Here is a 24,297-nt window from a genome sequence, read left to right as displayed (position 1 = left end):
ACATAACATAACATCCTCCTAACCAGGATACCGACCTTAACCAGGTCTCTAACATAATACCATCTTAACTACCAGGATGCAAACATAGCAAAGAAATAACCTAACAACGATGCCCGGATCTCAATCCGATGAAAGGGCCGACCTTGGTGCCTTAGACCCTGTTGATATAGTGAGGATAACTCACCTCGCAACTGCCAAACTCTGAACTGAAGACGCAGATTCCCGAATCACCGCCTCACCGAAAATCCCGAACTATCCGAAGAAGCAAAATAACCATTAGACCGAACAAAATATCCTTCCAAGGGTAAATTGACCAATTTACCCTTAACTCAATCTGGTCCATAACTAAGGCCCACAATCAAAATATGAAAGGCCCATCACTAGATAAGCTCTCAAGCCCACTAATGGCCCAAAGACCAAAAGTCCGAAGCAAAGCCCAATATTGGCCCAATTTACTAAATTGGGCCCACCTCACCAAATGGGCCTAGATCCACGGTCCATAATAATCAGAGAGTCCACAATACTCCATCCATAATGTCCAGTCACGGCCCAAAATCCAATAGCCCAATAACAGCCCAATCTCCTAAGGCCCAAAATGAAAACAAAACAGAGGGAGTACGCTGGGCGTACAACGCTGATCGCGAAATGGAAACGGGACACAGACCCACTACGTTGGGCGTACTCTCAGTTACGTCGGGCGTAACTCCTCTGAACTACAACTCCTCAATAGATCTTAATGGCTTTAGCTCTTAAGTCCAAACTTCAGATCCATAGACCAAATATGCCTAGGATTCATAAAGTCTCAAACTTTATTACTTGGGACGTCCAATAAGCTCTTAATCCAAGGTCTTAATCCAATAAGACCTATCTATAACACATGAGACACAACCAAAGCCCTTGGGACCTCATTTTTCTTACTCAAGACCTCTCTTAAAGTCTAAAAGGACAGCTAATCTCAACCAACTCGAAACATGCATCAAGATGAGGTTTTTGGGACAAGAATGATATCAAAACTTCACAACACATAGATCTACACAATATGATTGCCAAGCTAAAGACTTTTTACCTCAAAAGAGCTTCAGAATATGATGTCTTTCCAGATCTTCAAGCTCCAGCCACTCAACTCCTTCTTTGACAACTTCCTATTTCTTCTTCTCACCACTCTTTTGCCAAAACAAGCTTTCCAAGGTCAAACACACCCAACAATGGAGGTGGGACGGCTATCTAGGGTTTCTGAGGTTAAGAGAGTGCTTATGGAGGCTAGGGTAAGAACCATTATGTTCCTTAAATAATGGCTGACCCTAAATTTAGGGTTTCTGGATGATAGACGTATGCTGGGCGTACATCTAGTACGCTGGGAGTACACCGAGGAGCCTCCGCGTTTCTTTCCTCCACTACGTTGGGTGTACATCCAGCTTACGTTGGGCGTACCCTGCCAACCACAAACACGCATGCTTGGCATGCATGGGACCCCTTTGCTAATTCCCCCCCCCCCCCATTTAGGTACCATTGCTGCCACTAACCATAATTTACAACATCCCCTCCATCAAGTCGTTCCCGCTAACTCTATATCCACATTAAGGACCGAAACGCCCTTACTCTTGCTCTCAAGAACCCATACATAGATATTTCAAGAACGGGGCGTCACAATAACTCTTTGGATTCACGTAAAGTTTACAACTTTACGTGAGGAACAACTTGTAGAAGGGTAGATCTATGGATTGGAGCCCCTGCATGGCTTGGAAAGCCACTGAATGGATTAAGAGCTTGTGGTCCTCGGCGAGTTGCTTGAAGATAGGCTGAAACTCGATGAGTTGGAAGAACAACTCGACGAGTTGGTTGAAGATAGCCTTGGACTCGACGAGTCTGTTCTTGGACTCGGCGAGTCTGGTCGTGAGGTCGTCACCTTTCCTGGTTGAGCTGTGAATTAGTGAGTCGAGGGACGACTCGGTGAGTTGAGCAGGAAGTGACTCAGAGTTCGTGGGACTCGGCGAGTTGGGTCGCGATATGGGAGTTTTCAGAGCATGGGGAGTCGACGAGTTAGCGGGCTGACTCGGCGAGTAGAGTCAGTCAGGAAGTTGACTTTGACTGAGGACTTTGACTTTGACCAAGAGTTGACCAGTTGGCTTCCAGGGGTATTTTGGTAATTATTGGTATTTATTGAGTTCAGTCTTTTGGTATTATCAGTGGTGGAGTTCGTGTCGGAGGTTGGAGCAGCGTGATCTTATCTTTTCAGTCAGCAGTTGCGAGGTGAGTTATCCTCACTATATCAATAGGGTCTAAGGCACCAAGGTCGGGCCTTTATCGGATTGTAGTTCGGGTATCGTTGTTATGATATTGCTTTGCTATGTTTGCACCCTGGTAGTTAGGATGGTATATGTTAGAGACCTGGTTAAGGTCGGTATCCTGGTATATAGGATGATGCTATGCTAGTGACCGGTTAGGTCGGTATCCTGGTTAAGATGATGTTATCTTATGTGATCTGCTAGATGGGTTTGATTGGATGTGTATTGTTATATGATTGTATGTTTATGTGCACATGGTTGTTGGACTGGGGTTGGGTTGAGGCGGGTCCTGCTTTGTGCTGTAGGCCAACATACCCAGGGCGGACCGGTTATCCCGAAGGCCCAACGAGCTGTCCAGATAGCCTATAGGCCCCACGAAGGCAGACCAAACGTGCCGAGGCTCGGAGAGTAGACCAGGCCGACTGAAGGCCCGGTGCGGGCGGACCAGTCATACTATAGAGTCAGAGAGTGGACCAGGTGGGTTGAAGGCTCGGTGCGGGCGGACCAACCACACTGCAAACTCGATGGATATGGATAGACTCGGAGGGTGGACTAGGTGGACTGAAGGCCCGGTGCGGCGGACCAGTCACACAGTAGACCTGAAGTGCATGGCTGTTCTGTTCGGTTATGATATGTTATGCCGGTTTATGTGGTTGGTATTTTTGGGGTATCTCACTAAGCTTTCGGGCTTACAATTGTGGTTTAATGTTTTTCAGGTACTTTAGGAGACCGTGGCAAGGCGAAGGCGTGATCGTACCGCTCCTCATGTTTATGTTTTATGATATGGTTCTGGGAAGACTCAGATAATAATTGTATTGAAAACCTTTTTGTAATGACTTAACGAAACTGGGTTGTTTTTGAAAAGTTTAAAATGGCTTGAATTTTTAGAGCGTTACAAGTTGGTATCAGAGCCTTGGTTTGAGTGAATTGGAGAAACATTCGTGTGAATCCAGTCTCAAATCAAGGAGAGTTTTCAAAAGAGAATTTAAAATGGTTTTCAAAATGAGTAAAAGAGGACGCGGAGGTACGATCAGCCGAAGCCAGTAAGTAACCCAAAATACCATACAAGTTAATTGTTTTTGTGATATGATAGAACAGCATGCTAGTGCTAGGCTACGGATCTTCAGGAATTGCATGATAGAATTTCCTGATTATATGATGCCTGCTAGCCTAGGGTTTCCTTGTATGAAATTGACATCATTACTGTAGATATTTAGTGTATGCATCACGGCCATATGTAATTAAGATCTTATAGCCTGAGAATGTTTGATTTGGCTTTATGTTCTGTTCTTGTTTGGTTGGGAGCTAGGGTAGGATTGAATATTCGAAAGTCTATAGGGTCCAGCGTTATGTATGACTAGCATACACTAGTGCTGCAGGAGTTGGTGGAAGTTTCATGGTCGGGTGAGTTGTGGGACCGATAGGTCGGTATGAGATATTTAGTATTCCTCTAGGATCGAGGATTTGTTGCTTTTTGTGTATGTTCATCTCTAGGGTGTTGTGCTGATACTTGATATAAATATGGGTAGGTGTGGCAGGTAGTATGGGCCCGTACTACTGAAAGCACAGGACCCATACGCGTATCAAGGAAGTCACAACCCCTCGGGCTGGGTTGACAGTCGGTTACCGGGTTAGTGAGAGGCATTTGATGTTTGTGGTGTTTTTCAGTATGGTGGTTACGAGGCATGCTGGGAGTGGATTCGGGTCAGGATCGAGAGCAGGAGAGGGTGGTCAGGGTGGGTCAGCACCACCTGAGGTTATCGGTCAGGTGAGCACAGACGAGTTGGATGCTAGGATTCGTGAGATCCTGCATGATGAGGTTGCTGCTATGTTCCAGTCCGAGTTGCCGGAACTATTTGGGACGATCAAGACCGCCATGGTCGAGTATTTTGATGAGCGTTATGCAGCTCTTTCAGAGACGGCTGTTGCGGCAGCTATCGGGACTTCGATAATACGAAGCCCCCTACCTTCGATGGAGTTCAGGATCCGATTGTTTCTATGAGATGGTTGTCAGACGTGGTGGGGTGTTTCTTCACGTGTTCATGCCCTGTTGATCTGAGGGTGAGGTGTGCTCTGAACCTTTTGAGGCTCGGGGCGAAGGATTGGTGGAGATTGACCACGGGATCGTATTCTGATGCGCAGCGAGCTGCGGTTTCTTGGGATCGGTTCAGAGAGATGTTCAGTACTCGCTATGTTCCGCAAGTTGAAAGGGAGAGATTAGCTCAGGAGTTCCTGGAGCTGAAGCAGAATTCCGAGTCGGTGACGGAGATCACCAGGATGTTCACTGAGAGGGCGATGTTTTGCCCTGAGTTTGCTTCTGAGCAGGCCCAGATGTCCCGATATTTGAGTATGCTGAAGAGGGATATCAGGCAGTTTGTGTCTACGTAGAGGTGCGAGACATTGTTGGAGTTTTAGGAAGCCGCTAGGCGGCGGGAGTTGGAGATTGAGTTACAGTTGAGAGAACAGAGGCAGGCTCCGGTACAGTTGCAGCCGGCGCCGAAACGGTCAAAGACCGTTGATTTCAGTTTGAGCAGTCAGAGCAGCCGCACTTGTGAGAAGTACGGGAAGGGTCATGCCGAAGCTTGTAGGTCCGGTGGTGCGTGCCGCAAGTGTGGGAGAGAGGGGCACTACGCGAGGGATTGTCGGCAGTCAGCCCCAACCCAAGATATGAGGATTTGCTATCAGTGTCCTCAGGTTGGTTACATGAGGGCCAACTGTCAACAGCTGGTTGGGAGGTCGGTGCAGGCTCCAGCACCGGCCACGTTGAGGATTACGGGTGGAGGTCAGGGTGGAGCAGAGCCCCCGAGGGTTCAGGGTTGTGCTTTTTAGCTTACAGTAGAGGAGGTCAGGGTAGTGCCGGATGCAGCTGCAGGTATGTTTCCTTCTTGATATTTTGTTATCTTGTGATTATTATGGAGTGTTGTATATCTGCTAGTCTCGTTGTGTGAATTTTTGGGTATTGTATTCGTTGTTCCTTGAGGGTTATGGTATGGTTAAGGGTTTTGGTATTGAGATTTTTGTTGGTTATCATCCATGGGGATTATTAGTGGGAAATCAGGCTTTTGGTCTGAATGTCGGGTAGCATCTGCAGTCTGAGGAGTGGTTAGCTGAAGGTCGGGCTTCTTTCAAGTCCGAGATGATCAGTGTTGATATGTGATTTTGTGAAGGTTGCTCATTCTAGTGGGAATCAGTTCACGCGTAAGGGAATGTGTTGTGTAGGGATGTTAAGGGAGGTCGGTTATGGCAACCGGTGGTTGATAGTCAGTGCTCTAAGTGGGGAGAATTGGAAAATTCTCCGGAAGATCGACAAGCACGAGAGGTTGATTAGCTGTTGGGATTCAGCAGTGGTTCTGTCAACCAAGAGCATAGGCTGGTTTGAGCAAGTGACAGGCAAACGGGGCAGGATACAGACTAAGGGTTTTGTGGAAAGGGCGATTGATTGTGGAAGGCCTAGGATCAGGCCGGGATTGAGTATGTAGGATGGAGTTAGAGTTCGGAGCCCCTAGAGGGCTAGAAAAGTATGTATGGGAGAGTTTTCCAGGAGGGATAATTCGGGAAGATGAATGCTAGTTGAGCGGTCCGGATAGACTGAAGGCCGGTGGGCGTACCAGTCAAGTCGAAGGCTCGGGGACAGTCCAGATAGGCTGGAGGCCCTAGAGGGCGGTCCAAACATGCTGAAGGTTCTGATAGTGGTCCAGATTGGCTGAAGGCCTGGTAAGGCGGTCCAGTCATGTTGAAGACTCTGCATGTGTTGATAGATCTGTATGAGGAGATGGAATGAGTATGTTGTGATGTGATAGCATCAGAAGGTCTGGCCCCGAGTATTAATCATGATTAGTGGAAGGTAGTGCATGGACTCGAGAGCCCTTGCGAGCATATTCAGAGCATGTGTGGTGCATGGGATAGCGGTTATGCTATAAGGGAATGGTGAAGCGTTGGGCGAGCACCGTGGCACTTGTTGTAGTGACAAGGCGGCCAAGTAGACTTCCTTGGATAAGGGAAGGGAAAGGTATGTAGCTCCGAGAGGGAGTGTAAGTTCACGAAAGTGAAAGCAGTAGCGCGGAGGTATGATTGACGTGTTCCAATTATGGTTATTGAGCAGTGTGTTTGCGCCGGTGGTATGGAATCACATCCGGGTTGGATGTCTGCTGAGGTCACGGAAGGAGTTCCGAGGGTGTAGGGCCAAAGAGGCTTGAAAGGGATGCAAGGATGGAGCCTTGGATTCCCAGTTTGGTGTGAACAAGAAATTATGCATGCAGTGGTAATTTAACCTTTGGGATATTTGGAGATGTCGTCAGTGTGTCGGGTTTTCCCAACCCGAGGATGCTAGAGGCAGATCAGCATGTGTATGTGATTACGGAGAAGAACTCATGGGAGTTGCCCTGAAGTTGAAGGATGTGTCATCCTGTCAGCATGGAAGGGATAGAGTTGGACTTAGAAAGGGAGCATGGTAAGTCTCAGCAGTGAATTCGGTGAAGGATATGTCTGGCGAGGAAAATGATAGCAGTGCGGTACCGGGTCGAGATCCCGGTGGTTCAAGGTTATATCTAGCTCGTATGAGTCAAGTGATTGTTGTGATGATGGAGTGGTACTCGGTTGATAAGTGTGGAGAAAACCCTAATCCCGGGGGTTGAGCCCTATATAAAGAACATAATACCCTCTCCCCAGCCTCTTTACTCTCCCTTGAAGTCCAGAAACCCTAATATTCGATTGTGAGAGAATTAGAGAGCATTTGGATCTTGAAGGAGTGTTGTTGAAGAGATCCTTGAAGATTAAGAGGCTTAGAGCAAGGGACTTTGCAAGGCTTTGGCTTATTCTTTTGTCGGAGTCTTCTCTTGAGGTAATGATTCGTTGCTTGAGCTGTTATCCATCTAGATCTTCCATTTGTGGGATTTTTGGGAGTATATCTAGTGCTATCCTGAGTTTGGAGGTTGGATATGGGGTTGCTACCTCAGATCTAGAGTAGTGATGATCCAAAAGAGCATAAAGTCCATGTTCAAGAGTTGTTGATGAAGCCTTTTGGTCCCAAACCCTAGCCCAAGAGTGTATTATGCTTAGATCTCTTTGGATTCACGTAAAGTTTGCAACTTTACGTGAGGAACAGCTTGTAGAAGGGTAGATATATGGATTGGAGCCCCTGCATGGCTTGGAAAGCCACTAAATGGATTAAGAGCTTGTGGTACTCGGCGAGTTGCTTGAAGATAGGCAGAAAATCGACGAGTTGGAAGAACAACTCGACGAGTTGGTTGAAGATAGCCTTGGACTCGGCGAGTCTGGTCGTGAGGTCCTCACCTTTCCTGGTTGAGCTGTGAATTAGTGAGTCGAGGGACGACTCGGTGAGTTGAGCAGGAAGTGACTCAGAGTTCGTGGGACTCGGCGAGTCTTGGGGCGACTCGGCGAGTTGGGTCGTGATATGGGAGTTTTCAGAGCATGGGGACTCGACGAGTTAGCGGGCTGACTCAGCGAGTAGAGTCAGTCAGGAAGTTGACTTTGACTGAGGACTTTGACTTTGACCAAGAGTTGACCAATTGGCTTCCAGGGGTATTTTGGTAATTATTGGTATTTATTGAGTTCAGTCTTTTGGTATTATCAGTGGTGGAGTTCGTGTCGGAGGTTGGAGCAGCGTGATCTTATCTTTTCAGTCAGCAGTTGCAAGGTGAGTTATTCTCACTATATCAATAGGGTCTAAGGCACCAAGGTCGGGCCTTTATCGGATTGTAGTTCGGGTATCGTTGTTATGATATTGCTTTGCTATGTTTGCATCCTGGTAGTTAGGATGGTATATGTTAGAGACCTGGTTAAGGTCGGTATCCTGGTATATAGGATGATGCTATGCTAGTGACCGGTTAGGTCGGTATCCTGGTTAGGATGATGTTATCTTATGTGATCTGCTAGATGGGTTTGATTGGATGTGTATTGTTATATGATTGTATGTTTATGTGCACATGGTTGTTGGACTGGGGTTGGGTTGAGGCGGGTCCTGCTTTGTGTTGTAGGCCAACATACCCAGGGCGGACCGGTTATCCCGAAGGCCCAACGAGCTGTCCGGATAGCCTATAGGCCCCACGAAGGCAGACCAAACGTGCCGAGGCTCGGAGAGTAGACCAGGCCGACTGAAGGCCCGGTGCGGGCGGACCAGTCATACTATAGAGTCAGAGAGTGGACCAGGTAAGTTGAAGGCCCGGTGCGGGCGAACCAACCACACTGCAGACTCGATGGATATGGCTAGACGCGGAGGATGGACCAAGTGGACTGAAGACCCGGTGCGGCGGACCAGTCACACAGTAGACCCGAAGTGCATGGTTGTTCTGTTCGGTTATGATATGTTATGCGTGGTTTATGTGGTTGGTATTTTTAGGGTATCTCACTAAGCTTTCGAGCTTACAATTGTGGTTTAATGTTTTTCAGGTACTTTAGGAGACTGTGGCAAGGCGAAGGCGTGATCGTACCGCTCCTCATGTTTATGTTTTATGATATGGTTTTGGGAAGACTTTGATAATAATTGTATTGAAAACCTTTTTTAATGACTTAACGAAATCGGGTTGTTTTTGAAAAGTTTAAATTGGCTTGAATTTTTAGAGCGTTACAAAAGGCGTATTTGGATAGAGCAAAAGGAGAAGGAGTTGATTAGGTCTAGGGATGAAACAATTTATTTGCAAAGAGATAATTTAAAGCTTTTGAAACAACATAATGTTTTTTGTTTAATTGCTAAAAGATTGTATTCCAACATTACTCAACTGCATCTTAATTATGATATAGGAAAGAAGATACATCATATGATTTTACCCTTCCTTGAGTTCAAGGAGGATGAAATCGATGCCGATGCATACAACTGTGAAAACGCTGTTTCTTCTGATGATATGTTTCCCTCTTACAAAATTGGTCTTGACAAAATAGAGTCCTTCATAAAGTCAAGAGACCATAAGGACATGCTCAAAAATTTGTTGGATTAAAATGACAAACTAAAAATCAAAACCGAAACTGTACAGAAATTTGACTCTATGAATGCCAAGTTGAGTTCAGAAAATAAAATTGATATTGAAAACACTTCTGAATTCAATGAGGAGGATGATATGAGTGAAATATATGTAGAAGATGAGGTGGACTGTTCTGAATTTGTCAAGAGCGAACCCAAAGCCAATAAAAATCTTATTTCTGAAAATTTTGTTGAGTTCGCTCGCTCATCTAAAGACAAGACTAAAGTCCTCAAGGCAAAATCTATTGTTTATCAAAAGATATAAACAACTCCAAATCAAGTTTACACAGTTCAAAGAGTTACACAGCAACTAACAGCCGAACTAACGACATTAGTAGAAGAAGATAATGCTGATGGTTGCGATGAGTTTTTCTGATCAGCACCGATAGATAATGCTGATGAAACAAAAGGTCTGTCTCAGAAAACATCATGGAGAGTGAAAGGTATGTATGTGGCAAAACCACTTAATAATCCTACTCGATTTGATGTGTCGGGTACAAGTGGTACTAAAATTGACTTAGATGGTTCAGTCAAGATGTCAAGCGAAACCTCTTCTCTAAAGAGCGAAAGTCATGCTCAAGTGCCAAAGCGAAAGGCCAACATCCATAAAACTCCAAAACAAGTGTTAGAGAGAAAGCATCAACAAAATATAAGATACAAGAAGAATCTCACTGAAAGGAAGCAGTTTTGGCGATCTCAAAATCCTAACTACGTTCGCTATGAAAAAGCTTCTAAATCAAAAGAAGAAACAAAAACAAAGTCAGCTCCTCACGGTCCTCAGAATCAGGACAACCGAAAGACGAGTTTCGGTCCTTAGAATCAGGACAACCGAAAGACGAGTTTCGGTCCTCAGAATAAGGACAACCGAAATAGGGGTTTCGGTCCTCAAAATCAAGATAACCGAAAACAAAGCTTCGGTCCACAAAGGCACAGCAACCAAAAGAGACGTTTCGGTCATCAAACGGACGATAACCCGAAAAAGAAGTTTCGGACCTCAATTTGTGAGAAACCGAAAGGATGGATTCGGTCCTAAATCAACCATTGAGAGGAACCGAAGGGAAGGTAGTTTCGGTTCTCAACCAAGTAAGGGAAATTATCAGAAGCTTAATATTGCTCCCAAGTCTCATCTCTCTCACTCTTACTCTCACTCACAGAATGATCGAAATGGAAAAGGAAACCTCTTTCCAGAAGATAAAAAGAAGACAACTTTTGAACCCGAAGTGAAGAACCGAAAGACTGCTAACGTCGGGTCAAAAACTGAACCTAACATAATCAAATCTAATAAAATCAAAGTTTTCACCATAAAAAGAAAAGATGAAACAACTTTAATAAAAAGAACCTTTATGGTTGATGTTTCTCTTACAATTCCCTGTTATGTAAAAGGCTCACAAGGACTCAAGAAACTTTGAGTTCCTAAATCTGCTTAATTTTTGCAGGTTATGCGTGACGAGCAGTTCGATGATGAATGGTATATAGATAGTGGTTGCTCGCGTCCATGACAGGAAGAAAGGAAGAACTGAGAGAATTTCGGTCTCTTCAAGATGGTGGATGTGTCAAGTATGGTAATAATTCTTTTAGCACAATCAAAGGCTACGGCATGATTACCAATGGTGATTTTTCAATTCGAAAAGTGGCGTACGTTGAAGGTCTTCAACACAACCTTATTAGTGTCTCTCAACTGGTGGTCGGCACTGGATTAAAGGTTTCGTTTGATGACGATGGCTGAGAGATTATTCAAAAGAAGACGAATAACATCTTGCTGAAATCAAAATGAAAACGAGAGATGTACCCTATGAATATCAATCCAATACGAGGAAAACCAGCAGTTTGCTTGCTCTGAAAGGCTCATTAAGATGAAAGTTGGCTATGGCACCGAAGACTCTCCCATCTTAATTTTAAAGACATCAACAAACTGGTGCTTGGGGATCACGTTCGAGGTCTTCCTATTCTGAAGTTCAATAAAGAACACATGTATGTCGCATGTGAAATGGGAAAGCAAATTCGGCAGAGTCATCCCTCTCGAATTAACACAAAAGTCAATGAACCACTCGAATTACTGCACATTGATTTATGTGGTCCTTCCTCAATCGAAAGCATTGGCGGTAACAAGTACATACTTGTCATAGTGGATGATTTTTCTCGATTTACCTGGGTGTTCTTTTTGAGGCAAAAATCAGAGGCTACTCCCAAACTTAGACTCTTTATCAAGTAGGTAGAAGTTCAGCTGCGAAAGGTAGTTCGAAATATCAGAAGCAACAATGGGTTGGAGTTCAAGAACAAAGATTTTGAAGATTTTCTTGCAGAAAAGGGAACCACTCACAACTTCTCTACTCCATATACTCCACAACAGAATGAAATTGTCAAAAGGCAAAACCGATCTTTATGTGAAACGGCCCGAACTATGTTTAGCTTCACCTCTTTACCTCTATACTTCTGGGCTGATGCCACTGCTGCTGCATGCTTTACGCAGAACAGATCTTATCTCAACAAACGTTTCTCAATCACTCCCTATAAGATCTTGAACAACCGAAAGCCCAATGTAAAGTTTTTCCATGTGTTCGGTTCAAGGTGCTTCATCTTCAATTCAAAGGAGCATCGAAACAAGTTTGATGTCAAAGCAGACGAAGGAATCTTTTTGGGTTATTCCTTAACCTCCAAAGCATATAGAGTTCTCAACAAGCGTTCAAAGAAAGTAGAGGAGACCTATTATGTTACCTTTGATGATAACTATGTCAAGAAACTGAAGACAACCGAAGGCTTAGTGGAGGAAATATTTCCCATTTCTGGTCAGGTTACGATACCCATTTCAAATCTCTTTGAGCAGTGCATGTTGTTATTTGATGAACAGGAAACGGCTATTCACTCTGAATCTAAAGATATAGACAACAAGGTAGATCACCTAAAGAAGATAATCAATGGCGCTGCAAAGAAAATGACAGTTGAACAATCTCAAGCAGATGAACAGTCTAACTCAATCGAACCTCCCAGAGACAACTCTTATGTTCAGTGGGAGGGTTCGTCTCCTCCAAATAACCAAGATTCATCATTCCAGGGGGAGAGTCCATCATCATCAACACCAACCGAAAGCCAAGTCCAGGGAAAGTATTCTAAGCATGAACCGGAGGAAGTATCATCGTTTGATGGGGATAATGCAAATTCAAATGATGATGATATTCAATCAGAACTCGAAGAAGAAGTGGATGCTGAACTGGATCCCTCTTATGATCCTAATTACCCAGCCCTCACCAAATGGACCAAAGAATCATCCTCAAACGTAAATTATTGGTAAACCATCAGAAAAAGTTCTCACGCGCTCTCAACTAAAAACGAAACAAACTGCACTATTCTCTAATGTGGAATTTTGCATGTTTAATTCATTCGTTTCCAAAGTTGAACTGAAGACGGTCAACACTACACTCGATCATTCTGATTGGGTACAGGCGATGCAGGACGAACTCAATGAGTTCGACCGAAACAAAGTGTGGAGACTGATTCCAAAACCAAAGGATGCTTCTGTTGTTGGACTAAAGTGGGTTTTCAGGAACAAAATGGACAAGGAAGGAAACGTAATTCACAACAAGGCAAGATTGGTCGTGAAAGGTTATTGTCAAGAAGAAGGCTTTGATAATGAAGAGACCTTCGCTCCCGTAGCTAGATTGGAGTCGGTTCATATTTTTCTTGCTTATGTTGCACACAAGAACGTTGAAGTATACCAAATGGATGTGAAGTGTGCTTTCTTAAATGGAGAACTAGAAGAGACGGTGTATGTAGAGCAAACACCGGGTTTCATGAACGAAAAGTATCCAGGTCACTGCTACATTCTGGATAAGGCGGTCTATGGTCTCAAGCAAGCACCAAGGGCATGATATGAAACTCTGACTAAATTTATTAAAATGTCCAAGTTTAAGCAAGGTTCGGTTGACCTCATCTTCTTTCGAAAGAAAGAGGGTGACCACCTTATGATAGTTCAAATTTACGTCGATGACATCATCTTCGGCTCCACGAATCCCAACTTAACAGCTGAATTTAGGAAGTTGATGGAGACTAAATTTGCAATGATCTCAATGGGTCCGATTAACTTTTTCCTTGGTTTGAATATTAGACAGGGACCCGAAGGCATTTTCATTAACCAAGAGGCTTACACAAAGACCTTGCTTGCCAAGTTTGGAATGTTGGGAGATTCAAAAGTAAAGGTTCCTATGGTGTTTGGCACAAAGTTAACACCTTCACTGGACAAACCGGCTGTTGACATGACCCTCTATCGTCAAATGATAGGATCCCTAACGTACCTAACAGCAAGTAGACCAGACATAATGTTTTATGTTTGCTATTGTGCTAGGTTTCAAGCTAATCCACGCGAACCTCACATGTTAGCTGTGAAGAACATCTTCCGTTACCTAAAGCGAACCTCTTCTCTCGACCTATGGTACCCAGCCAAATCAGGATTCTTTATCTAAGCATTCTTAGATGCCGATCTTGGAGGATGTGGTCTAGACTGAAAGAGTACCACAGGAGGATGCCAATTTTTAGATGGAAAACTGGTAAGCTAGCAGTCAAAGAAACAAACTTGTGTCTCACTCTCCACTGCCGAAGCAGAATACATAGCTGCAACATCGTGCACGTCTCAGGTCATTTGGATACAAAGTCAACTTCAAGACTATGGCCTAAACATGAAGAAAATCTCACTATTATTGTGACTCAGAGAGCGCAATTAGGATTTGTCATAACCCAGTTCAACACTCAAAGACGAAACACATAGCACTGAGGTATCACTTCATCAAAGATCATGTGGAAGACGATAATGTGGAAATTCATTTTGTTAGGACCACTGATTAATTGGTAGACATCTTTACTAAAGCCTTGCCTGAAACCAGTTTTAATAAAATCCTACAAGGCTTAGGAATGATGGAAGCTGAATATGTACCAAAGTCACTTTCACATCAATAAAAGTTGGAAGCGAAATAGAGCGAACGCTCGGTCTATTTCGGGTTCGGTTCTTCTGGGAACCGAAATGCACCGAACGCTCGATCTATTTCGGGTTCGGTCCTACCGGGCTCAGTTCGCTTCTCTATTTTCAAGTGACAGTTTCAGTTGTATTGTATGTATACACTCTTTTCTTATAATTTTTTTTATGTTTTTCCTTTTATTTTCATAAAATTCAAAAATATTTTTTTAATTTTTTTTATTTCTGTTTTTCTTTCTTTTTCAGAAAATCTTATAAAATCCAAAAATACTTTTCTTTTCTGTTTCTATTTCTTTTTAGAAAATGCAAACTAAAATTCAATAATATTTTTTTTATTTTAAAATTATTTAGTCTTTGTCTTATCAATGTATAAGGAACTTTCTTAATGATGGAGCTCGGACAGGTATATTTCTTTGTATTAGTTAAGTGTCCCTAGAAGCATGCTGATGTATGTTGACCCAAGCCTCTAAAGAATTTGAGTGACGCCTTAATGACTTGATAAATACCAATCATGTCTTCCCTATTAGGCTTACAAATTCACTATTATCATGAGTTACCTAACTCTACTCTAACATGAGTTAAGAGTTTTTCTACTTGGTCCTATGTCATAGTAGAGGTACATTCGTTCTTTAACCCCCTTAATCTTATTCTCCAGTAATCCTTCATTTCATAATTATAACCCTTGAGACTCTCAGCTATACCACTGAGGTTTATGGTTACACAACTTTTGTGTTCATGATCTTAGTTTCGTGTCACTACGTACTAAGTGAAACCCAAAATTCAATTCCTATAATGCATTGACGGTGACCAAATAATTGTTCTAGCTTTCACCTTGAATTAACGAAACCACTTTTGTGGATGTATCCTGGAATCTCCTTTTATTTTTGAGAGATCCTTATGAAAATGTCTATCACCAAGATTTTTCTACCCAAAGGATCCATATTTTATTTTTTTTAGATTTCCAATCAATATCTATCAACATTTCACTGAATATGTTACTAACCTACTTGTTTAACAGGCCACACCGATCTCACAAGTACTTCGTTCTATTTTGATCTTATGTCAAGTATCAGAATCTAGAATTGAAGTGAAAGCCACCCTTAATAGCCTTATATAAAAGATGCCTTTCAATACTTCTCAACAAGTATTTGATCGTAATTCAACGGGAATACACACAAGCACTTTGAAGTCTCTCTTTACTTTGAAGGAAGAGATTTGTGCCCGGGATCCACCGCTTTACGTCTTAAATGACATCACAAAATCCCACAAATAGCTTGATTTATTTCTTTATCTTTGACACTATCTTGCACGAAAATCTTGGATTTTCCAAAAGTTTGGCTTTGATTCTTAACAATACAATGCAGTTATTTTCAAATGAAGGGATGAGTAAATATAACACCGTTGGTTCTGAAGGCGAAAAAGGTTCCTTTAAAGGTTCAAAGGGTGACTCGGCAGGAAGCTTAATCGATTGACATTTGAAAGGAGGATAAAGGCGCGTGAATTTGAACAATTACATAAGGAAGCGCCATCAGCTACTTTATTGGGGTTGTCAGTTGTCTAATCACGCCTTTTTAGGTGTCGTTTCCTAAATTAAAGGAATCATTACTCTGGATTTCTTCTCTCTCCACAAAATCGTATATAAGAGTTTTTGGTACCATCATCTTGATCTTTACCACACTCCTTCTCTCACAAGAAACAAAGCGATTTCCGTCGATTCCATTCTCACTGTTCATCTTTGTTTTCTTAAAGCTACTCCAATGGCAGAATCTTCCTCTGCTCAAGAAACCATTGGATGCTCCACTCTTCTAGCAATCAAGTCTAACCAGAACCTGCTGATTGATCTTTCCCCGTTCCTCTATGATACTTACATGTATCAAGTGGTGGAATGTCTAAAATATTCCCCACTTGTCAAGGATCTCTTAACGGTGGAAGTTGTTCCAATGACATGTCTTTCTCAAATTTATTCCACCGCTACGTATGTCAAGGGTGCGGAGAAGATCTACTTTTATATTCTCAACCAAAGGGCTTCGATCTCCAAGAATTGTTTCTGCTCATTGCTAGGTCTTTCTTATGACGAATCCATGGTGAACCCTGATTCCATCCCCACCGGTCAGCTTTTCTCTATGTTCTACAACATGGCGTACATTGAAACCCTAACCATTGTCACCAAGTTCAAGAAATCATGCCTCCCTCCTCAATGAAATGGCCTTTTCACCCTTCTCTTCAAGGGGCTTTCTGAACGAAGCGTTGGATCTGATGGTGCTAGCAAGTCCTTCATGACTTTGCTCTATGGTTTATACATTGGCATCAACCTGGACTATGGTATGGTTCTCTGGCTTCAACTTGTCCAGAGTTTGACATTTGCTTCTCGCCACACACAGGTTTCTTGTGCCCGCTTCTGGACCATCATAACTCAATCGATCATGGAGCGTTATCATGTTCCTATCATGGCGGACTCACTTCTCTCCTCCATAGATACTTTTCACACCACTAATATCATTGTCACACATCCATCAAAGTTTCATTTCATTGGCTCAATTCCTGAGGCAATGTACGCTTGTGTTTTTACTGCAAGCAAGATTATTCAAGAGTATAAAAAGCTCCCTTCTTCTGGTCCAAGGGAAATTTCTCCTGAAATGCTTAAATCTATTGAGGAAGCAGACAAACCTGCTGAGCGTGGAAAGAAGCAAGATGCGAAAAAGGGCGAAAAAGGGGGTCTCGTTTCAAAGGGTCAAACTCCAAGGAAGCGAAAGTTTGAGAAGGCAGCACCTTCCCAGCCCAAGCAGAAGAAGACCAAGAAGCCCGCTCGGAAGCTTATCCTTCCATCGTCAAGCGACTCAGACTCCGAGTATCTCCCTACTGGACACAAACAACCCATTCATAGCGAATCTGAGAGCGAAAGCTCTGATGATGATGGTTTGGCTTGTGGAGATACCCCACCTCGATCGCCAACACCAAAGGTACATGTTTGCTCCAAAGCACCTTCTCATCCACCTATTTCCATTCCTATTTCCTTACCTCCCACTTTCCCAGTTATCACATCACAACCTTCTTCTACCATTCCCATTCCCACACCAATTTTTGCTGAAGCTACCACAACAACCACCACTGGAGTTCAAACCAACATATCTGATACGATGGTTCGTTCTTCACCACCTGAAATCCCTGTAACCACCAAACCTCCATCTCCTACCCATTCAACCGAAACCAACATTGTTCTTGGAGGTGCGGACTTGGATTTTGATTCCACTTACTTCAGTCCTTATCGTGTCCAAAGCGATGATGATGAAGATGCTCCTCTTACCAAGCGACATCTCAAGGCTGTGACTAATAAACTTGATCAGTTACTTTCTTCATCCTTTTTTGGTACTTACTCAGAAGTTGCTCTCAAAGCTCTATTCTCTTTTGTAGTCAAAGAGCATGATACCTCTATCTCCAATGCAGCAAAGGCTATTGACGCCTCTACCTCTCAATGCCAAAAAGCTTCGCTTGCTGTGGAAGCCTCTACAAAAGACTGCAAGGAAGAGACCGTAAAAGTCGGAAAACTAATCTCAGAAGCTCAAATCTTTTTGGATTCCTTGCAAGCAGCCGCTCAGAAAAATGCACAAACAGTGAATGCTTCTGTCGATTCTCTGACACGTTCACTGGAGGCTGAGCTGTCACAACTTGGAGTGGTTCGAAAAGCGATTGAAGGTGCTAATGAAGAGCTTCATTCTAAAGTTGATGATTGGTTAACTCAGCTTGAGGCGGAGCTTGCCGTCAAAAACAAAGTCATGGATGAGCTGGACAAGCGAACCTCTCAGCTCAAAATTTAGAATTTGAAGCTCCGAACTGCAACTAAAGAGCTTGACGATTTAAATTCTGAACGAGAGGTGATTCGAATTTCCATGGGTGATGTCCATTCCATCTTACTGCACCTCCTGGACGCCCATGACTCCATCTTAACTATCTTTATTAGACGTCACTTAGTTGAGAAGCTACGCCCAACTTTGGATATTCTAAGTAGAATTGAGGGTGTTTCGGAGACCACTGTTCTTCCAAAACAAGGGGGAGAAAAGAGGTCACAAGGTGAGACTGTCAAAACTCAACCTCCACCCCCTTCAGAACCAAAAGCTATTGTTCGACCGAAGGATAATGTAGCTTCGGCCAGTAAAGGGGACAAGAACAAGAGAAATATTGGAGAAGATGATGTAGATGAAGATGATGATGCTGAAGACTTCATGACGGGGAGTCCTTCCAAACCTGATCAAAAATTCAAGCCTTCTGATCAAGAGCTTCGGGAAAAGATGGATCGTTTGGAGAAAGAAATGAGAGAAAAGGAACTCTTAGAGAAAAAGAAGTCAACGTTTCCGGAATGGACTATTGAATCACCCCAGAGGGAAGTTATTGATGAACCGAGTACTCACTGGCTTGAACCTGTTTTGCCGTTCGGTCTTGAGAACTCGAAGGACGCTCAATTTGATATGCCAATCAACCGAAAGGCATTCGTCTTCCATTGCTTTTCCTCAACTGCTGTCGTTCCCTCTCCAGACCCGAAGGTAGATCGGGATTTATTGGAATTTTATCTGGAGTTCTCTCAGCCACAATACTTGACATGGAGCCTGAAGAAGATTACAACGGTCAAGGTATTGAAGCTTTCTTCAGCTGGGAAATTTGTTAATGTCAAATTCAAAGTAACCCGAGGCTCGGATAGCTCGGTCCATACTATTTCCCTGGCTGATCTACTAAACTTGAACCCACACGACTGGATACTCCTCAACAACATTTTGTTATCCAATCCACAGGAGTATCAACCAATCATTGATCACATCAAGCGAATGCTTGTTAGTTACATTCACGAAGTAGCTAAGATGGATCAAGAAATCGCATCTGCCATTCACAAGCGAACTACGGTGAAACCAATTGGAAGAGCTGGCAATATGAATACGATAATCAAGGGCAAGATCGATCCGAAGTTTCATACGGTGATGTTCATTAAGGGCGAAGGTCAAAAATGCCTATTCGCTCTTATTGACAAGCACCTATTCTCTACTGCTTGCTTGGAGCATATTCTGGAGATCATTCACAGGTGTAATCAAAACAGTGAAGTTGACAATAAGTTGTTCACCGATATGCTTTGTTGGTACATTCAGTTTAGGCAGACACTTCTTGCAATTATCCCTCGGCTGTTCAAGGTTATGAAACAGGTCGAGGTCACTCAACCAAAGTAGTATCTCGCCTTTTTGACGCAAAGGGGGAGATTGTTGGGTCTAATTGTGTTGCGTCATTGGGCTCGGTTCTTAGCCCAATTTTGTAATCCGGTTTGGGCCTATCCAACCGTGATTGATTTATTAGGGTTTTGTATTTAAGGTGCATGCATGCATCCTTAGTATATATCACTTTTATTATTTTCATTATTGTACTACAAACCCTAGCTCGCCTTTACAGTGAAAGTTATTCATCGAGCTCTGCTAAGGTGTGACTACATTAAATCATTAAGCATCATTTGATTCCATCTTGTGTTTCTCTATGTTTGCTTGTTTGTTTTTGTTGTTTAACCTGTTGAAGATCTAATCGATCAAAGAGTTTTTCAACTCAACACACACGATCATTTAATAATTTCCATGTCGTGGGCATCCTTATCCCACGTTGTCACACAAAGTTTCCTCAAAAACTCCATCTTTGGTCCTTGATAGAAATAAGCTTAACCATTCTGGAACACATGTGTTATGAAGAACATACATTTGTAAATTTTAGCTCATGAATGACAGGGTAAAGAGATATAAATTGGGAAATTTTTGTTTTTTGATATGTATAACTTCACCTTCAACAATCCAACTGCAAATGTTATTATCGGTACCATGAAATTCGATTAAATCCTTATAGAAAACTATTTGCAATTCCTCATATATGGTGGTTGATTTTTTGTGATTTGGAAGGACTTGATGTATGGTCTTCAATCAATGGAAGATAGGCAATTGGCTTTTAGAGACATGTATATAGAGGGAAAATTTTGAAAGATACGCTATTAGGAGGGAATGAAATTCCATTTTGAACGAATATTTCCTTTCCTTAAATAAACCAAACACACACTCTTTTGGGATAGGGAACTTCCCTAATAAGAATATTCGGGTCATCTTTCGTGCACCGACTAATCCCCCAACTGCAAATATGAGGTTATGCCTCATGCTCTGGGGTCACCGCGGACGAACCTCCATGGCCACACGTGACAAGTAGTGTCATGATTTGAACATAGGTTAATGAGTTACTCAACACATCTTCCACATGTCTTACCAAGTCACCACAACCAAAATGGTTACTTTTTCATTCCCTCTTAATGGGTCATTCTCTTCCACTTTCATTACACCCTACCAAATGCTCCTAAGGGTTGTTAAAGATAAGAGCAATGGAAATGAAGAAACCGGTGAAGACACCAACAAACTGATCATTTACCTTTGAACTTAACATCCAATGGAAGTAAACCTCAAGGGACCACCTCTACACATAATGAAACATTTTGACAAAATCCATGAACTTTTACATATTATAAGGACTAAAGTTTTAAATTGTGAATAATGATTTGTGTATAAAAATTAAACAAACCAAATTCTCGAACAACACTAAAAAAATATAGGCCCAAAAGGCCCATTGAGTATGTAACCATTATCATTATGGTCTGTCTATTAATCAATGACCCGACTAAAACCCTGCCCGACTGATTAGGGTTTAGGTTTCAACGAAGCGTCGACACTCGACATCAAACCTCAAAACTCTGTTCAGTCGTTCACCTATTGCAAAACACAATGGGAAAGAAGCGAAAGCACACTGAAGTTGAGGTCCCGGCGGCGAAGAAGGATGAAACGGCGCCGGAGAGACCTAAAAGGACTCTTCTTGGTTGGAAAGACAAGCCGGAAAACACACAAGGCTCTACAACCACTACAGGGTTTAGAAACAGAGAGAAAGTTCTTGTAACTTGCTCACGTCGCATCAATTACAGGTTAGATGTCTTTTTTATTTGTTCACTTTATGCCACTAATCGTAGTTAACCCCGTTTCTTAGAGACTTTGTCACTAATTTCTTTGAATTGATGGTTTTGAATCGTATTAGGTATCGGCATCTGATGTTGAATTTGGTATCAATTTTACCTCACTGCAAGAAAGATAACAAAGTTGAATCCAAGGCTACCAAAGGAGCAACCCTAAACGAGCTTGTTGAACTTAAGAGCTGTTCTTCTTGTCTCTTCTTTGAGGTTGCTTCTTTTTTCCATGTTTTTACAATCGATGAACTTAAAAGCTGTTCATCTGATCACAAAAACGAATCCATTATTAAAATATGACCATTGAATAGTTCTTCAACATCGTCACTTTTATGTCTCATTAATTTTCTCATACCAATTAACATCAACACCTATGTCATGTATCAGAGAAAGATCCAGATTTCAATGGTTTATCTTCGTTAACATTTTCATTCTCAATTTCAGTGCAGAAAACACAAAGATCTTTACTTGTGGATGTCCAAATGCCCCAATGGTCCATCTGTAAAGTTTTTAGTGAATGCAGGTGATTGATCAACATCAGCCAATTTTATTTGATTCTTTTGAAGCTTTATATAACGTAATAACAAAAAAAAAATATTTGTTAATTTTCTTAATGTTTTATTATAGTTCACACAATGGAAGAGTTAAAACTCACTGGAAACCATCTCAAAGGCTCCAGACCTCTTCTCACATTTTCATCAAACTTTGATAAAGACCCTCATTGGAAACTTTTGAAAGAAATGATCACACAAGTATCTATTTTACTCCTTTTCTTTTTTTTTAAACAGATACTCTTCTTTTATTATTTTGGTGTTTATTTATATATTTATACTTGAACAGATATTTGGAACTCCTAAAGAACACAGAAAGTCAAAGCCCTACCATGACCATGTCTTTGTGTTCTCAATTGTTGATGACCACATTTGGTTCCGAAATTACCAGGTTTGTAATAATTAATAAGGATTTTATGTAAATATATATCAAGTGTTTTAAACTTTTAATTGCAATTTTTATTTTTTGTTAATCTTATGTAAACAGATATCATGTCCTCATACTGGAGCAGATAAAATCGATCGTGGAGGGTTGGAAAAGATGACACTAATTGAGGTTTGTAGTAATATTTTTGTTTAAATATTTTATAAGATTATAAAAATTGACAGATTTATAAAAAAAAAAAAAAAAATTGTTACAGGTTGGACCAAGGTTTTGTTTAAATCCAATAAAGATATTTGGTGGTAGTTTTGGAGGTCCAACTCTATATGAGAATCCATTCTATGTTTCACCAAATCAGGTGCGAAAAAAGATTATTTGATCATTTTTGGTGGATTTAAAGTGTCTTTGAATGTATATACTAATTGACAAATTTGCCCTTGATGATTAGATACGATCTTTGGAGAAGAGACAGAAGGCTGGGAAGTATGCAATGAAGGTTAAGGCAAAGACAAGGAGAAAAATGCATGAGATGACAAATCCACTTGAGGCTGATGAGTTTGCAGACATGTGGAAGGAATGATTATATTTAATATGTATTTTTCATGTAGAATTTTGAATGATTTAATGATTTTATGATTTATCACATTTGTCATATGGTCAAAGAGTCAAAAATGTTGAATTTTGATATGAGAGAAAACTTATGGATTCTGCTTTTTTTGGATGCATGTATTAATTGTTTTGTACACTAAATGCATGAAAATTCTTGAAAAGAAGTTGGGGATATTTGGGTTTAAACAAAAATCATGTTTGAGTTGAATACTTTAATTGACTATATGTATCTCAAATATTGCAAATTTAGGTTAGGAGTAAAATTCATGAAATAACTATTTACTTTCATCATTTTATCAAATTAGCCATTAAACTAATTTTTTTTTTCAGCTAAATTATGATAAAAAATCTTAAAAGAGAAACAGAAACAGATAACATTACCCAAAGTATAAAGTAGTATTTTATTTGCACATATAAACAAAAAAACAGGAACACAACTCTGTTAATGAAAGTACATTGCCAATTCATGCATTCTGTATAAATTGATGGGTGATTTTTTAACTTCAAAAAAATTGAAAGAATGAATTAAGAGAAGATTTATAAATGAAGTACATTTGCTCAAATCATGAAACTCCGCATTGCATTCAGTTATGAATCGATTAGCAGATCTTTGGGAGCATATTATAATCATAATATCGACTAGGGATGAGCATGGGTCGGTTTGGGTCGGTTTTTGGCTAAAACCAAACCAAACCGTAGAAAGTCGGTTTTTCGGTTTTTAAACCCATATAGGTTTGGTTTTTGCATGGTTTGTTTTTTTCGGTTTTAAACCTTGGGTTTATGAGCTTCTATTTTTTTTCTTCTAGTTTTTGGGTTCACACCCAATGAAAGTACATTGCAATAAATAGTATTGTATCTACTTTAAATATACTAAAATAAATAGTACGGATTTTAGTATTCTAAAAGCATAAAACTGTTTAAAAGATCAAAGTTTAACACCACTAACAGTTTATAAAAAATAAACATAAAGTAATAAAAGGGATAAAGTCTAAAGTCTAAAACTAAACTATTAAAACATAATAAATAATACATATGTGGGTCGGTTCGGTTTTTATGGGTGGTTTTTACATCAAAACCGAACCAACCGTTATTTTTCGGTTTTTGTAATATTCAAACATAAACCGTTGGTTATTGCTTTGGTTTCGGTTTTTCGGTTTCGGTTATGTCGGTTTTTTTTGGTTTATGGTTTTCGGTTCGGTTTTTGCTAATTCATAATATCGACATTTACTCTTTTTGAGCACATCTAAACTATTTCCAACCCTAACATCTTTTTATTTTTGCATCAAAAAGAATACTCCGACTATATAATCTTTTTCTAATTGATTTAAATCGAAAAAAATACCCTTTTTATTTATTAGCTTTATAGAAATTTGTCTTACTTCTTTTTGTTGAAATTCATACTTGATATTTAAACAATCCAATAATTAGTATGATGAACTAATCATGAATTATTTAGAATAGACAAACAAACGAATGGACATATAATATTTATGATTAAATATCCAAACGTTTTCAC

At 41.1% G+C, this 24,297-nt stretch overlaps 1 protein-coding gene across 1 annotated transcript; it reads left to right on the top strand.

Annotated features, from left to right (window-relative positions):
- Positions 1-20,910: 20,910 nt before the first annotated feature.
- On the top strand, positions 20,911-22,897 carry LOC145063303 (Ribosomal RNA processing Brix domain protein). The gene is made up of 8 exons (XM_079010894.1): positions 20,911-21,200; positions 21,311-21,452; positions 21,684-21,762; positions 21,867-21,991; positions 22,080-22,181; positions 22,278-22,346; positions 22,432-22,530; positions 22,621-22,897. The coding sequence occupies exons 1-8, from the start codon at positions 21,007-21,009 to the stop codon at positions 22,750-22,752; spliced, it is 942 nt and encodes a 313-aa protein (XP_078867020.1). The 5' UTR covers positions 20,911-21,006; the 3' UTR covers positions 22,753-22,897.
- Positions 22,898-24,297: the final 1,400 nt, after the last annotated feature.

The sequence above is a fragment of the Lactuca serriola genome, chromosome 7, assembly GCF_051521515.1.
Source record: "Lactuca serriola cultivar US96UC23 chromosome 7, Lser_US96UC23_V15, whole genome shotgun sequence".
Taxonomy (NCBI): domain Eukaryota; kingdom Viridiplantae; phylum Streptophyta; class Magnoliopsida; order Asterales; family Asteraceae; genus Lactuca; species Lactuca serriola.
This window is presented reverse-complemented; position numbering and strand designations above follow the sequence as displayed.